Raw genomic sequence first — 17,260 nt, 5'->3', positions numbered from 1 at the left:
ATTTGCTACATAGGGAGCTGCTCAATGATGAGAGGATCCCCAGCCTTTTGTTGTGTGGCATGAAATCTGCCATCAGGAAGCAGAAGAAGAAAATCAAAGCCAAAATGTTGGGCATTATGGAATCTCCCAGCAGCAGGTCGGCCATTAGTTCTGATTACAATATGTATAACAATGATTGTGACACGGCTATAAAGGGAATCCCCCCATCACTAGAAGCGCTATTTACCTGCAGATATAGGGTTAATATGTATGTAAACTGTGTTAAAACCCTGTGTAGCTGATTTGAAGTGCGGTTATATAGCGGAAATTACGTTTTTATAATATGTAATCTCCGAGTCACGGGGCGGCACAGGGGAGAGATTATGTCATCACTCTGTATACTGGGAGCACGGCTGTAATCGCACCCCCGACACTGTGAGCGACAAGTCGGTCAGCACATACACACTGCAGGCAGACTGTCACTCAGTGCCGGGACGTGATAACAGCTGTACTCAGTGCATGGAGTTTACTGTTTTGTTGTTCTGAATCACCCTTTAAAGGGATTCTGAAATCAAATCAAATATACAAAATGTTGACATTGTGTGTTCTCATAAATACATATACTGAAGTGGAAAACACAATATATAAGTGGTTGTTCTCATATTGTAGACAAAAATCCACTGGTCCACTGTGGGACATGAATATTTTTTTACTTTGATTTTTGGTGTCATGCACTGCAGGACTCGTGTACTGCAGCGCATAAGACCTGTCAGTTCTACGCTGACAGCCTGTTAGACCCTGCTTTTAGCAGAAACTAACAGGCCACTGTACCCTGAAGTCAAGGTGCCATGACAACTATCGGTAGCAGTGATTACGAATTGAAAAGCGCCAATAGTGTTAAAGGGGAGTCCTCTCCTCTTTTAATCACTTAGGTGCCACTGTTGTAATTGACAGACATTTAAGTGGTTAATCTGTTTGGATAAGTGTTAAAACCAGCCAGGGCTGATGCTGCAGGGTGTCATATATACAGAGGAAAAACATGGGATTTTCCAGCAGTTGTAGATGGGGTGTAGGAATGTGGTGGGTGTAAAATTTGCAGCACTAAATCTGCATCTCTTGGCCAAAAAATGCACAAAAAATGTTTTGGTGCAATCTTCTGTACCAAATTTGCACCAAAACCTTTTTTCTTTTTCGCTCCTAATTGGGAGACCCAGACAATTGGGTGTATAGCTATTGCCTCCGGAGGCCACACAAAGTATTACACTTAAAAGTGTAAGGCCCCTCCCCTTCTGGCTATACACCCCCAGTGGGATCACTGGCTCACCAGTTTTGTGCTTTGTGCGAAGGAGGCAACACATCCACGCATAGCTCCACTGTTTAGTCAGCAGCAGCTGCTGACTATGTCGGATGGAAGAAAAGAGGGCCCATACGAGGGCCCCCAGCATGCTCCCTTCTCACCCCACTTCATGTCGGAGGTGTTTGTTAAGGTTGAGGTACCCATTGCGGGTACGGAGGCTGGAGCCCACATGCTGCTTCCTTCCCCATCCCTTTTTACAGGGCTCTGGGTGAAGTGGGATTCTATCGGTCTCCAGGCACTGAGGCCGTGCTCCATCCACAGCCCCTGGTATCTGCTGGACATGGAGCGGAGTATCTTCAGGGACATGGCCCTGCTACATGGAGGTACTCTGTGTCCCTGTGGGGACCGCGCAGACACACGGCAGCACTGCTGGGTGTGTTAGTGCGCCAGGGACAGCGGCGCTGTCCGCACTAGTGCCATCGCACACCACAGCGTTGCTGGGTGTGTTAGTGTATTGGGTGACTACCGCGCTAACCGCCGCTGCCGTTTTTATTTAAGGCGCCGCTGGGATTTGTGGTGCGCCGGGGACTTCCGCGCCGGCCAGCACTGATATGCCGGCCGCGCTTATTAACTCGAGTCCCCGGCTTCTGGGCCTAGTCTCCCTTCGTTACCGCCCACAGGCCTGACAGTCAGGGTAGGGGCGTGACGCTGCATAGCACTGCAGCGCTGAGAGCTGGAGTATGTTTTGCATACTCCACCCCTCTCACTGTGTGCACTGTGAAACCGGATTCCCGCACTTTCTCAGGCACGCCCACGGCTTCCTTCTCTACACAGGACGCCGGCAGCCATTAGTGTCAGTTTCTGTACGATACAGAGACAAGTGTGGAAGACCCTGGCATTCTGATAGTCACACAATCGCTGCAACAGGCGTTAAGCAGCACCTGTGGTGCTAACCCCACTAGTGCAGAAGTGCACTTATAGACATGCTTGTACTATATACATTGCACTGTTTGGTCGCACGTTGTATATACCCTCCTGGATTGTGCGGAGGAGTTATCAGCATATTCTCTGTGTAAAACAAAGGTGCAGAACCACATGTTTTTCTATGCAGCCGGTACAGCATGTACGGCTATACGGCCGGCAGGTTACATAGACCCCCATTGTATCCAACTCAGCCGGAGTCTCTGCTAATGGCCAGAGGATGAGGACGGTGTCTGCAGTATTTACTGACAGTTTTTCTGAGACTATGGCTATGATACTAGAAGCCTAGCAGTCCGGACATGTCTCTCACAACATGGGCACTGTTGAATCATTGATCCATGGCCCCCCTCAGTGTGAACAACTAACAGCTCCGGGAATGTCACACGCATCCCAGAGTCACGGCTCTGCACAGACGTCAGTCCCAGACAGCCTAAGCGGGCTCACTATGAGCGGCCCTCGGTTTCATCAGGGTCCTAGCAGAAGGACTCTCTGTGTAATGAGGCGGAAGTAGCGGCTCAGGATTCTGATCCTGAGACCGCTCTCAATCTGGATACACCTAATGGTGACGCCATAGTGAATAATCTTATAGCGTCCATCAATAGAATGTTGGTTATTTCTCACCAGCTCCTCCAGTGGAGGAGTCAGCTTCACGTATTTTTCTGGACCACTCTGCCTTCAGAGAGGCAGTCCAGGAACACCACACTTATCCAGATATGCGCTTCTCCAAACGGCTTAGGATACACGTTATCCCTGCCCCCTGACGTGGTCAAGGACTGGACCCAGTGTCCCAAGCGGCATCCTCCAATCTCCAGGCTTGTAGCTAGATCCATAGTTGCAGTGGGAGATGGAGCTGCACTTAAAGATGCCACTGACAGACAGATGGATCTCTGGTCTAAATCCATCTATGAGGCTGTCGGCGCACCGTTGGCTCCAGTATTCTCACCCTTAGGGCACTCCAAGCTATTTCAGCTTGTCTTACACAGATTGACACGGTTACACGTGCATCTGTGCCGCAGGTGGCATCCTTAACCTCTCAAATGTCTGCATTTGTTTCTTACGCGATTCAGGTTGCCCTAGACTCTGCGAACCGTGCGGCAGTAGCCTCCGCTACTCCGTGTTTTTAAGCAGAGCCTGGTCTGCTCGTTAAGTGAATGGAAGGCAGATTCTGCTTCCAAAAAAGGGTGCTTAACCAGTTGCCTTTTTTCTGCTGACCGACTGTTTGGTGAGCGTTTGGATGTAACCATTAAACAGTCCAGGGGTAAGGATTCATCCTTTCCTCAGCCCGGACACAACAAACCCCAACAGAGCAGGAGGCAGTCGGGGTTTCGGTCTTTTCGAGGCTCGGGCAGGTCCCATTTTTCCTCGTCCAATGTGGACTCAAAAGGATCAGAGGAGCTCAGATTCTTGGCGGGCTCAGTCACGCCCAAAAAAGAGACAGTCTGAAAACCCGCTTCCAAGGCGGCTTCCTCATGACTTGCGGCCTCCTCTCTCCGCATCCTCGGTCGGTAGCAGGCTCTCCCGCCTTGGCGATATTTAGCTGCCATAGGTCAATGACCGTTGGGTGTGAGACATTCTGTCTCACGGGTACAGGATAGAGCTCACTTCTCGTCCTCCAACTCGATTCTTCAGAACTTCTCCACCTCCCGGCCGAGCCGCTGCTCTTCTGCAAACAAGGTGCACCCTATAGGCAGAAAGAGTGATGACCCCCGTTCCTCTTCAGGAACAAGGTCACGGTTTTTACCCCAAATTATTTGCGGTGCCTATAAGAACGGGCCGTTCCGTCCCGTTCTGGATCTAAAACTGCTCAGCAAGCTCGTGGACACCAGGCGGTTCCGGATGGAATCCCTCCGCCATGTCATCGCCTCAATGTCCCAAGGAGATTTCCTAGCATCATTAGGCATCAAAGATGCTTATCCACACGTGCCGATTGATCCAGAGCACTAGCGTTTCTACGCTTCGTTATAGGAGACGAACACCTTCTGTTCGTAGCTCTACCTTCCGGCTAGCGACAGTCCCACTGGTCTTCGCCAAGGTCAGGGCAGCAGTAGTCACAGTCCTGCACTCTCAGGGTCACTCTGTGATCCCATATTTAGACGATCTACTTGTCAAGGCACTCTCTTAGGAAACATGCCGACACTGCCCGAACGTTGCGCTGGAGACTCTCTAGAGTTTTGGGTGGATCATCAACTTTTTAAAGTCAGATCCGACCCCGACCCTATCGCTAACATATCTAGGCATGGAGTTTCATACTCTCTCAGCGATAGTGAAGCTTCCGCTAGACAAACAGCATTCACTACGGGCTGCAATCTCTTCTTTAAGAACCAGTCGCACACATTAAGACGCCTCATGCACTTCCTACGTAAGATGGTAGCAATGGAGGCAGTTCTTTTCGCGCAGTTTCATCTGCGTCCACTACAATGTGACATTCTCCGCCAATGGGACGGGGAGTCGACCTCCCTCAACAGAGTCGTCTTTCTTTCTCAGGCGGCCAAGGAATCTCTACGGTGGTGGCTTCTTCCCACCTCATGGTCAAAAAGAAAGTCCTTTCTATCCCCATCCTGGGCGATAGTTACGACAGACGCGAGTCTATCAGGGTGGGGAGCAGTTTTTCTCCACCACAGCGCTCAGGGTACGTGGACTCAGCAAGAGTCCACCCTTCAGATCAATGTTCTTGAACACAGAGCAGTGTATCTTGCCCTACAAACCTTCCAACAGCAGCTGGAAAGCAAGCAAATCCGACTTCAGTCGGACAACTCCACAGCGGTGGCATACATCAACCACCAAGGAAGAACGCGCAACCGGCAAGCCTTCCAGGAAGTCCGGCAGGTTCTGATGTGGGTGAAAGACACGGCATCCACCATATCCACAGTTAACATCCCAGGCGTGGAAAACTAGGAAGCTGACTTCCTAAGTCGCCGGGGTGTGGCCGAAAGGGTATGGTCTCTTCACCCGGACGGGTTTCAGGAGATCTGGCGCCGCTGACAGAGGCCGGACGTCGATCTAATGGCGTCACGGCACAACAACAATGTGCCAGCTTCATAGCACGGTTTCACAATCATCGAGCTCTGGCGGCAGACGCCTTACTTCAGCATTGGTCGCAGTTCCAGCTACCTTATGTGCCACCTCTGGCATTGTTGCCCAGAGTGCTGCGTTAGATCAGGACCGACTGCGGCCGCGCCATCCTCGTCGCTACAGATTGGCCGAGGATGTTGTGGTTCCCGGTTCTGTGGTGCCTCACGGTAGGCTAACCGGGGGCACTACCAGACCAATCAGACTGGCTGTCTCAAGGGCCATTCTTCCATTTGAATTCTACGGCCCTCAACCTGATGGTGTGGCTTTGAGTCCTGGAACCTAGTGTCGTCACGATTACCTCAGGACGTGGTTGCCACCATGAGACAGGCTAGCATACCAACGTCCGCCAAGATTGACCACAGGACGTGGAAGATATTCTTATCTCGGTGCTCGGCGCAGGGTGTTTCTCCCTGGCCGGTTGCATCGTCTATGTTTCCTTCCTTCCTGCAATCTAGGTTGGAAAAAGGGTTGTCGCTCAGTTCCCTTTAGGGACAAGTCTCAGCGCTATCTGTATTTTTTCAGAAACGACTTCCTCAGGTACGCACGTTCCTACTGGGAGTTTGTCTTCTCAGCACTCCGTACAGGCGGCCGTTAGAGCCCTGGGATCTTAACAAGGTTCTAATTGCTCTCCAGATGCCGCCTTTCGAGCCTTTGAAAGAGGTCTCCCTTCCCGCTTTTCTCGGGAAGTGGCCTTCTAGTAACGGTCTCGTCTCTTAGGAGAGTTTCCGAGCTAGCAACGCTCTCATACAAATCTCCCTTCCTGGTCCTTCACCAGGACAGGGTAGTTCTGCGTCCGATTCCGGAATTTCTCCCTAAGGTGGTATCCCACTTTCATATCAATCAGGATATCACCTCACCTTCTTTGTGTCCTCGTCCAGTCCATCAATTTCAGAAGGATTTGCATCTGTTGGTTCTGGTGAGAGCACTCAGGTTCTACTTCCCGCATGGCGCTCCTGCGCCACCCGGATGCACTCTTTGTCCTTGTCGCTGGTCGGCGTAAACAGTCGCAAGCTTCTGAATCCACCCTGGCTCGGGGGATCGAGGAACCAATTCTTGAAACCTACAGTTCTACTGGGCTTCTGGTTCTCTCAAGGCTGAAGGCCCATTCTACCAGAGCCGTGGGTGCATCCTGGGCATTACGGCACCAGGCTACGGCTCAGCAGGTGTGTCAGGCACCTACCTGATTGAGTCTGCATACTTTTACCAAGCATTTTCAGGTGCATACCTACGCTTCGGCAGATGCCAGCCTAGGTAGATAAGTCCTTCAGGCGGCGATTGCCCACCTGTAGGAAAGGGTTGTTTTACGGCCCTATCACGAGGTATTCTTTTACCCACCCAGGGACTGCTTTTGGACGTCCCAATTGTCTGGGTCTCCCAATTAGGAGCGAAAAAGAAGAAGGGAATTTTGTTTACTTACCGTAAATTCCTTTTCTTCTAGCTCCAATTGGGAGACCCAGCACCCGCCCTGTTTTCTCGGGGTTTTTTCTGTTTTTTCGGGTACACATGTTGTTCATGTGGTATGGTTCAGTTCTCCGATGTTTCCTCGGATTGAATTGGTCTTTAAACCAGTTATTGGCTTTCCTCCTTCTTGCTTTGGCACTAAAACTGGTGAGCCAGTGATCCCACTGGGGGTGTATAGCCAGAAGGGGAGGGGCCTTACACTTTTAAGTGTAATACTTTGTGTGGCCTCCGGAGGCAATAGCTATACACCCAATTGTCTGGGTCTCCCAATTGGAGCTAGAAGAAAAGGAATTTACGGTAAGTAAACAAAATTCCCTTCTTTGCCAAGAGATTTGATGCTGAAATTTTTACACTCTATTCATGCACCCAATCTACACCTCCTAGCAAAGAAAACGCATCAAAACCGCATGCTTTTTGTTGTGGTAGAGATGCAATATTTTCTTTGTCGCTCTATTGGGAGACCCAGACAATTGGGTGTATAGCTACTGCCTCCGGAGGCCACACAAAGTATTACACTTAAAAGTGTAAGGCCCCTCCCCTACTGCCTATACACCCCCCGTGGGATCACGGGTTCCTCAGTTTTCATGCTTTGTGCGAAGGAGGCTAACATCCACGCATAGCTCCACTGTTTAGTCAGCAGCAGCTGCTGACTTTGTCGGATGGAAGAAAAGAGGGCCCATACTAGGGCCCCCAGCATGCTCCCTTCTCACCCCACTTTTGTCGGAGGTGTTTGTTAAGGTTGAGGTACCCATTGCGGGTACGGAGGCTGGAGCCCACATGCTGCTTTCCTTCCCCATCCCCTTAGGGCTCTGGGTGAAGTGGGATCCTATCGGTCTTCAGGCACAGGAGACCGTGCTCCGTCCACAGCCCTGGGGATCTGCTGGACATGGAGCTGAGTATCGTCAGGGACAAGGCCCTGCTACATTTGAAGGTACTCTGTGTCCCCGTACAAATCGCGCACACACACACACCAGCATTGCTGGGTGTGTTAGTGCGCCGGGGGCAGCAGCGCAGCGCGCTTGTGCTATACTCACTACAGCTTGCTGAGTGAGTTTATGTGTTAGGAACTACCGCGCCGGCCGCTGATGGCGGTTTTTACAGCAGCGCTGCGGCGCGGCTGGGACTTGTGGTGCGCCGGGGACTTCCGCGCTGGCCGCGCTTATACGGCGGCCGCGCTTATAAATCGAGTCCCCGGCTTTTGCGGCCTAGTTCCGTTTCGTTCCCGCCCCCAGGCCTGCCAGTCAGGGGAGGGGCGGGACGCTGTGCTGAACTTCAGCGCCGAGGGTTGGAGTCTGCTTAGCATACTCCAACCCCCCTCACTGGGCACAGTGGGACGCCAGTTTCCCGCACTTTGTCTGGGGCACGCCCACGGCCCGCCCCTCTTCACAGGACGCTGGCAGCCATTCCTGTTTGCAGTCTCAGTGGAGACGGGAGACAAGCTCTGGGAGACCCAGACACGGGATTCTGGCGACCACACACCCGCTTGGAGCGGGCGGTAAGCGGCACCTCGGGTGCTGACACCTCTTGTGCCGAAGTGTTCATTTGTATATGCTTGTATTCTATACATTGCCCTGTACGGTCGCTATTCTTGGCTATATACCCTCCTAGATTGCTAGACAACATGTCGTCCGCAAAAGGCAAGGGGGCCAAGACACAGGCTTTCTATGCTACCTGTACCGCATGTGCGGCTGTTCTACCGGCTGGTGCCACTGACCCCCATTGTGTGCAATGTTCGGCCCCTGTGGCACTTGCTCAGCCGGGGCCTCGGCTAGAGGTGACCCAAGGAGAACCACCTGTGAACACTGTCCAGGTGACAGGGACGGAATTTGCAGTTTTTGCTGATAGATTGTCTGTGACTATGACTAAAATCCTTGAGACTTTGCAGTCCAGACCGGTACCTCAGACCATGGGCACTGTTAATTCAATGCCCCCTGGCCCCCCTCATTTGGAACAAATCCGTGCTCCGGGGGGGTCCCATGCATCCCGGGGTGATGGCTCTGACACGGACGACAGTCCCAGACAGCCTAAGCGAGCTCGCTACGAGCGACCCTCGACTTCATCTCACTGGTCAGGGTCCCAGCAAGAGGACTCTCTATATGATGAGGCAGAGGTAGCTGATCAGGAGTCTGATCCTGAGACCGCTCTCAATCTGGATACACCTGATGGGGACGCAATAGTGAATGATCTCATAGCGTCCATCAATAAAATGTTGGATATTTCTCCCCTAGCTCCTCCAGTGGAGGAGTCCGCTTCACAGCAGGAGAAATTCCATTTCAGGTATCCCAGGCGTAAATTGAGTACTTTTCTGGACCACTCTGACTTTAGAGAGTCAGTCCAGAAACACCACGCTTATCCGGATAAGCGTTTCTCCAAACGTCTTAAGGATACACGTTATCCCTTTCCCCCTGAGGTGGTCAAGAGCTGGACCCAGTGTCCAAAGGTGGATCCCCCAATCTCCAGGCTTGCGGCTAGATCCATAGTGGCAGTGGAAGATGGGGCTTCACTTAAAGATGCCACTGACAGACAGATGGAACTCTGGTTGAAATCCATCTATGAAGCTATCGGCGCGTCGTTTGCTCCAGCATTCGCAGCCGTATGGGCACTCCAAGCTATTTCAGCTGGTCTTGCGCAGGTTGACACTGTGACACGTACATCTGGTCCGCAAGTAGCGTCCTTAACCTCCCAAATGTCTGCATTTGCCTCTTACGCTATTAATGCTGTCCTAGACTCTACGAGCCGTACGGCAGTGGCGTCCGCCAACTCCGTGGTTTTACGCAGAGCCTTGTGGTTAAGGGAATGGAAGGCAGATTCTGCTTCCAAGAAGTGCTTAACCAGTTTGCCATTTTCTGGTGACAGACTGTTTGGTGAAAGATTGGATGAAATCATTAAACATCCTTACCTCAGCCCAGACCAAATAAACCCCAACAGAGAAGGGGACAGTCGAGGTTCCGGTCCTTTCGAGGCTCGGGCAGGTCCCAATTCTCCTCGTCCAAAAGGACTCAAAAGGATCAGAGGAGCTCAGATTCTTGGCGGGCTCAGTCACGCCCAAAGAAAGCAGCCGGAGGAACCGCTACCAAGGCGGCTTCCTCATGACTTTCGGCCTCCTCTCTCCGCATCCTCGGTCGGTGGCAGGCTCTCCCGCTTTGGCGACATTTGGCTGCCACATGTCAAAGACCGTTGGGTGAGAGACATTCTGTCTCACGGGTACAGGATAGAGTTCAGTTCTCGTCCTCCAACTCGATTCTTCAGAACTTCTCCGCCTCCCGGCCGAGCCGATGCTCTTCTGCAGGCGGTGTGCTCTTTAAAGACAGAAGGAGTGGTGATCCCTGTTCCTCTTCAGGAGCAAGGTCACGGTTTTTACTCCAATTTGTTTGGGGTACCAAAAAAGGACGGGTCTTTCCGTCCTGTTCTGGACCTAAAACTTCTCAACAAGCATGTGAAAACCAGGCGGTTCCGGATGGAATCCCTCCGCTCCGTCATCGCCTCAATGTCTCAAGGAGATTTCCTAGCATCAATAGACATCAAAGACGCTTATCTCCACGTGCCGATTGCTCCAGAGCACCAGCGTTTTCTACGCTTCGTTATAGGAGACGAACACCTTCAGTTCGTAGCCCTACCTTTCGGTCTGGCGACAGCCCCAAGGGTCTTCACCAAGGTCATGGCAGCAGTAGTAGCAGTCCTGCACTCTCAGGGTCACTCTGTGATCCCTTACTTGGACGATCTACTTGTCAAGGCACCCTCTCAAGAGGCATGCCAACACAGCCTGAACGTGGCGCTGGAGACTCTCCAGAGTTTCGGGTGGATCATCAACTTTGCAAAGTCAAATCTGACCCCAACCCAATCAATAACATACCTTGGCATGGAGTTTCATACTCTCTCAGCGATAGTGATGCTTCCGCTGAACAAACAGCGTTCACTGCAGACAGGGGTGCAATCTCTCCTTCAGGGCCAGTCGCACCCCTTGAGACGCCTCATGCACTTCTTGGGGAAGATGGTAGCAGCAATGGAGGCAGTCCCTTTCGCGCAGTTTCATCTGCGTCCACTACAATGGGACATTCTCCGCCAATGGGACGGGAAGTCGACGTCCCTAGACAGGAACGTCTCCCTTTCTCAGGCGGCCAAGGATTCTCTTCAGTGGTGGCTTCTTCCCACCTCATTGTCAATAGGAAAGTCTTTCCTACCCCCATCCTGGGCGGTGGTCACAACGGACGCGAGTCTATCAGGGTGGGGAGCAGTTTTTCTCCACCACAAGGCTCAAGGCACGTGGACTCAGCAAGAGTCCACCCTTCAGATCAATGTTCTGGAAATCAGAGCAGTGTATCTTGCCCTACAAGCCTTCCACCAGTGGCTGGAAGGCAAGCAGATCCGAATTCAGTCGGACAACTCCACAGCGGTGGCATACATCAACCACCAAGGAGGGACACGCAGTCGGCAAGCCTTTCAGGAAGTCCGGCTGATTCTAACGTGGGTGGAAGACACGGCATCCACCATATCCGCAGTTCACATCCCGGGCGTAGAAAACTGGGAAGCAGATTTCCTAAGTCGCCAGGGTATGGACGCAGGGGAATGGTCTCTTCACCCGGACGTGTTTCAGGAAATTTGTCGCCGCTGGGGGAGGCCGGACGTCGACCTAATGGCGTCCCGGCACAACAACAAGGTCCCGGCCTTCATGGCACGGTCTCACGATCTCAGAGCTCTGGCGGCGGACGCCTTAGTTCAAGATTGGTCGCAGTTCCGGCTGCCTTATGTGTTCCCACCTCTGGCGCTGTTGCCCAGAGTGCTACGCAAGATCAGGTCCGACTGCCGCCGCGCCATCCTCGTCGCGCCAGACTGGCCAAGGAGGTCGTGGTACCCGGATCTGTGGCATCTCACGGTAGGACAACCGTGGGCACTACCAGACCGGCCAGACTTGCTGTCTCAAGGGCCGTCTTTCCATCAGAATTCTGCGGCCCTGAGCCTGACTGTGTGGCCATTGAGTCCTGGATCCTAGCGTCTTCAGGATTATCTCAAGAGGTCATTGCCACCATGAGACAGGCTAGGAAACTAACCTCTGCCAAGATCTACCACAGGACGTGGAAGATATTCTTAGCTTGGTGCTCTGCTCAGGAAGTTTCTCCCTGGCCATTTGCTTTGCCTACTTTTCTTCCTTCCTGCAATCCGGGTTGGAAAAAGGTTTGTCGCTCGGCTCCCTTAAGGGACAAGTCTCTGCGCTATCTGTATTTTTTCAGAAGCGCATAGCACGACTTCCTCAGGTACGCACGTTCCTGCAGGGGGTTTGTCATATCGTCCCTCCTTACAAGCGGCCGTTAGAGCCCTGGGATCTGAACAAGGTTCTAATTGCTCTTCAGAAGCCGCCTTTCGAGCCTATGAGGGATGTTTCCCTGTCTCGCCTTTCTCAGAAAGTGGCTTTTCTAGTAGCGGTCACGTCTCTTCGGAGAGTGTCCGAGCTAGCAGCGCTGTCATGCAAATCTCCCTTCCTGGTATTTCACCAGGATAAGGTGGTGCTGCGCCCGATTCCGGAGTTTCTCCCTAAGGTGGTATCCCCCTTTCATCTCAATCAGGATATCTCCTTACCTTCTTTGTGTCCTCGTCCAGTTCATCAATGTGAAAAGGATTTGCATATGTTGGATCTGGTGAGAGCACTCAGAATCTACATTTCCCGCACGGCTCCTCTGCGCCGCTCGGATGCACTCTTTGTCCTTGTCGCTGGCCAGCGTAAAGGGTCGCAAGCTTCCAAATCCACCCTGGCTCGGTGGATCAAGGAACCAATTCTTGAAGCCTACCGTTCTGCGGGGCTTCCGGTTCCCTCAGGGCTGAGAGCCCATTCGACCAGAGCCGTGGGTGCCTCCTGGGCATTACGGCACCAGGCTACGGCTCAGCAGGTGTGCCAGGCGGCTACCTGGTCAAGTCTGCACACTTTTACCAAGCATTATCAGGTGCATACCTATGCTTCGGCGGACGCCAGCCTAGGTAGACAAGTTCTTCAGGCGGCGATTGCCCACCTGTAGAAAAGGGTCGTTTTTACGGCCCTATCATGAGGTATTATTTTACCCACCCAGGGATTGCTTTTGGACATCCCAATTGTCTGGGTCTCCCAATAGAGCGACAAAGAAGAAGGGAATTTTGTTTACTTACCGTAAATTCCTTTTCTTCTAGCTCTAATTGGGTGACCCAGCACCCGCCCCTGTTTTTTTGTATACACATGTTGTTCAGGTTGAATGGTTTCAGTTCTCCGATATTCATTCGGATTGAAGTTACTTAAACCAGTTTATTGGCTTTCCTCCTTCTTGCTTTTGCACTAAAACTGAGGAACCCGTGATCCCACGGGGGGTGTATAGGCAGAAGGGGAGGGGCCTTACACTTTTAAGTGTAATACTTTGTGTGGCCTCCGGAGGCAGTAGCTATACACCCAATTGTCTGGGTCTCCCAATTAGAGCTAGAAGAAAAGGCATTTACGGTAAGTAAACAAAATTCCCTTCTTTTTGGCAGGAGGTGTAGATTGGCTAAGTGTGCAAAAGTATTGTAACCAACGTAGAGTATGGTCTACATTTTCAGTGAGGCATAGATATAACGCTGTCTGCAGGAGTGAGATCTCTGTAGTTTGAAGGGCAGTTTTTCACCCTTTTGTTGTATGTTTTGTTCCATTTGTAATTGGGGAGAAAAAAACGAAATCTGGTGACTTTCACGTTGTTTTCCACTTGACATTTGTGTATTTGTCCTGCTGGTTTTCACTTCTAGTGGGTACAGAAAGTATTCGGACCCCTTTAAATGTTTCACTCTTTGTTTCATTGCAGCCATTTGGTAAATTCAAAAACGTTCATTTTTTTTCTCAGTAGTGTACACTCTGCACCCCATCTTGACAGAAAATAACCAAAAATGTAGAAATTTGTGGAAATTTATTAAACAAGAAAAACTGAAATATCACATGGTCATAAGTATTCAGACCCTTTGCTCAGACACTCATATTTAAGTCACATGCTGTCCATTTCCTTGTGATGCTCCTTGAGATGGTTCTACTCCTTCATTGAAGTCCAACTGTGTTTAATTAAACTGATAGGACTTGATTTGGAAAGTCACACACCCATATACATAAGACCGCACATTGCATGTCAGACCAAATAAGAATCATGAGGTCAAAGGATCTGCCCAAGGAGCTCAGAGACAGAATTGTGGCAAGGCACAGATCTGGCCAAGGTTACAAAAGAATTTCTGCAGTGCTCAAGGTTCCTAAGAGCACAGTGGCCTCCATAATCCTTAAATGGAAGACGTTTGGGACCGCCAGAACTCTTTCTAGACACCTAGCCTTCCAGCCAAACTGAGCAATCGTGGAAGAAAATCCTTGGTGAGAGAGGTAAAGAAGAACCCCAAGATCACTGTGGCTGAGCTTCAGAGATGCAGTAGAGAAATAAGAGTAAGTTCCACAAAGTCAGCTATCACTGCAGTCCTCCACCAGTCAGACCTTAAAGCCCACATAGAGTTTGCAAAAAAAACACAAGAAGGACTCTGACTATGAGAAATAAGATTCTCTGGTCTGATGAGACAAAAATAGAACTTTTTGGTGATAATTCTAAGCGGTATGTGTGGAGAAAACCAGGCAATGCTCATCACTTGCCCAACACAATCCCAACAGTGAAACATGGTGGTGGCAGCATCATGCTATGGAGGTGTTTTTCACCTGCAGGAACAGAACGAGTTGTTGTAATTGAAGGAAAGATGAATGCGGCCAATTACAGGGATATCCTGGCAGAAAAACTCTTCTACAGTGCTCTGGACCTCAGGCTTGGTTGTCTTGTTGGAAGGTGAACCTTCAATGACCCTAAGCACACAGCTAAAATAACAAAGGAGAGGCTTCAGAACAACTCAGGGACCATTATTAACTAGCCCAGCCAGAGCCCTGACCTAAACCCAATTGAGCATCTCTGGAGAGACTTGAAAATGGCTGTCCACCAACGTTCACCATCCAACCTGATGGAACTGGAGAGGATCTGCATGGAAAAATGGCAGAAGATCCCCAAATCCAGATGGGAAACAAGTTTTGCATCATTCCCAAGAAGACTCATGGCTTTACTAGCTCAAAAGGTGCTTCTACGCAATACTGAGCAAAGGGTCTGAGTACTTATGACCATGTGATATTTCAGTTTTTCCTATTTAATAAATTTGCAAAAATTTCTATATTTCTGTTTTTTTTTTCTGTCAAGATGCGGTGCAGATGTGCATTAATGAGAAAATAATGAACTTTTTTGAATTTACTAAATGGCTGCAATGAAACAAAGAGTTAAAAATGTAAAGGGGTCTGAATACTATCCGTACCCTCTGTATATAATAGTAATGCAGACTTTGTATGTTTCCGATTGTTGCAGTGATGACGAGAGTGCATGGACACAGACAACAGTGACAGACTGTGTGGACGCCAAGACTCCAGATTCCAAAATCAAGAGTTTGTAAGTTCCTTCTCTTATTAATCATATCTTAAGTTCACTTCAACTGCAAAGTGTTCTTCCAACTAAGGAAATAAGGAAATATCAAGTTCTAAGGAGTGGATGGTCTTAGTCCAGGCTCGATTCACAGTTACGTACAGACATAATAGCAGGAATTGCCGAAACTCTAGCCATTCAGTATACTTGGAGAAGACTTACTGCAATTTACTTTCAGTAATTGTATGACTTATTTATTCCTATTCATGCCTGCGGTGGTTGAGCTTTGTCCCATTTCAGTGAATAAAGCCTGCTTTACTCCTTACAATTAAGCATACGAAATCGTATGCGATGTGACACGCCCCCATCGTATGTGCGATACGTTCAATCCGTGTCGCACAAACGATTAATTGCTGTCACACGTACTTATCCTTCCATACGACCTCGAAGTGGGCGGCGAACATCCACTTCCCGGCCAATTGAAGCGGAGGGGCGAAGATGAGCGGGACGTAAACATCCCGCCCACCTTCTTCCTTTCCGCATTATCGGCGGGAGCCGTGGGACGCAGGTCAGATCTGTTCATCGTTCCCGGGGTGTCACACACTGCGATGTGTGCTGCCTCGGGAACATTGAACAACCCGACGTGCAATTTTTAGCAAATGAATGACGTGTATGCGATGAACTTTTTTACATTCAATCGCACGTAGCTGTCACACACTACAATATCACTAACGATGCCGGATGTGCGTCACTTACGACGTGACCCCGCAGACACATCGTTAGATATGTTGTAGCATGTAAAGCCCGCTTAAGAGTTGGATCTCCTACTGATATAACTTTTAAATTTATAGACTAGGTCATCAATTGGTGCTGCTCCTTCTGATTCTAGAACAGTTTTTCTCTATTTTTTTTGTACCCGGAGTCCCTCTGTTATAAAGTTGAGCTTTTTCCTCCTCTTGGTAATAAAGTTGCATATTTTCTCTTCAACCAGCTGAGCATGTACCAAAAAACTTGTGTGGGCTTTCACTTTTTTGATATGACACTGGATATGTAAATCATATATCAAAGGAAGATTGTTTGGATTGCGACATCCCCAGCAATAGGCTAAAATCTCTCAGGCAGCAGCTGATAAGCCATGTACGAGGTGGAGCACAGCCGTCCTGGGTGGCTGGTGATGAGTACTACTATTTATCTACCTGTCCATGAATGGAAGCAGATCTAGGCAGCAGCCATTACGCAATGTACAGGACCGTCTGGCTCCAGCTCGCACATCGCTTACATCAGCTGCTGCCCGAGCAGTGTGGATGTCGGGAATTAGAATCCCACCAATCCTCATTTCAATGGTCATCATTTGTTACGTCCCAGACAACCCCATTAAATTATGGACACAAACGGACTAATGTCAGTAATTTTCTTGCACAGGTTTGGGATGTGGTACGGGAAACAAGAAACCGAACCAGGCCCCTGGGAAATCATCAACGTGAAAGAAATAAACACGATCAAGAAAGAAGATGGCAACGCCGGCAGTGTCTGAATCTGAGTGCACACTATACTGTCTGATGCAGATTACTGATGTCTGGACACTGCAGTCATATCTGTGCGGCACAGCAGGCTGTACATCCTGGGGAAAATGTATAGGAGTTGTCCCACGAAAGGGATCACAATATATTTTTATAACATTATTTTATTGGAAATCCTTTTTATAATATATTTCAATTTTAACTGTCTGTATACAGAGTATTTTTTTCAGCTGTAAATTCTTTATAATGTATATCTGGATATTTGTAGTGTTTTATTAATCTTGATGAAATGGAAAATAAATATTTCATGGTAATTTTTAGTAGTCCAATTATTATCTTCCAATGGGTCCAAACCATTAGAAGATTTTCATTATTTTCTATTAAATTCATGCACGCATTATGCTGAGTGAGCTGAAACGAGAGTATAAGGGCTCATTCAGACACATATGTTCAGCATGACGATAACCCAACAAGATGACTTCTCTTTTCTCCATATAGACTAATTTTCATCTTGTCAGCAGCGAGGAAAAAAAAGT

At 49.6% G+C, this 17,260-nt stretch overlaps 1 protein-coding gene across 1 annotated transcript in view; it reads left to right on the top strand.

Moving 5' to 3' along the window:
• Nucleotides 1-17,029, top strand: part of RILP (Rab interacting lysosomal protein) — a 72,315-nt gene extending 55,286 nt beyond the window's left edge. The window contains exons 6-8 of the mRNA XM_075333250.1: nucleotides 14-136; nucleotides 15,151-15,231; nucleotides 16,627-17,029. Of these exons, the coding sequence (XP_075189365.1) occupies nucleotides 14-136; nucleotides 15,151-15,231; nucleotides 16,627-16,738 (316 nt within the window). The 3' untranslated portion in view covers nucleotides 16,739-17,029. The remainder of the gene's footprint in view (nucleotides 1-13; nucleotides 137-15,150; nucleotides 15,232-16,626) is intronic.
• Nucleotides 17,030-17,260: the final 231 nt, after the last annotated feature.

The sequence above is a fragment of the Anomaloglossus baeobatrachus genome, chromosome 2, assembly GCF_048569485.1.
Source record: "Anomaloglossus baeobatrachus isolate aAnoBae1 chromosome 2, aAnoBae1.hap1, whole genome shotgun sequence".
NCBI classification, from domain to species: domain Eukaryota; kingdom Metazoa; phylum Chordata; class Amphibia; order Anura; family Aromobatidae; genus Anomaloglossus; species Anomaloglossus baeobatrachus.
This window is presented reverse-complemented; position numbering and strand designations above follow the sequence as displayed.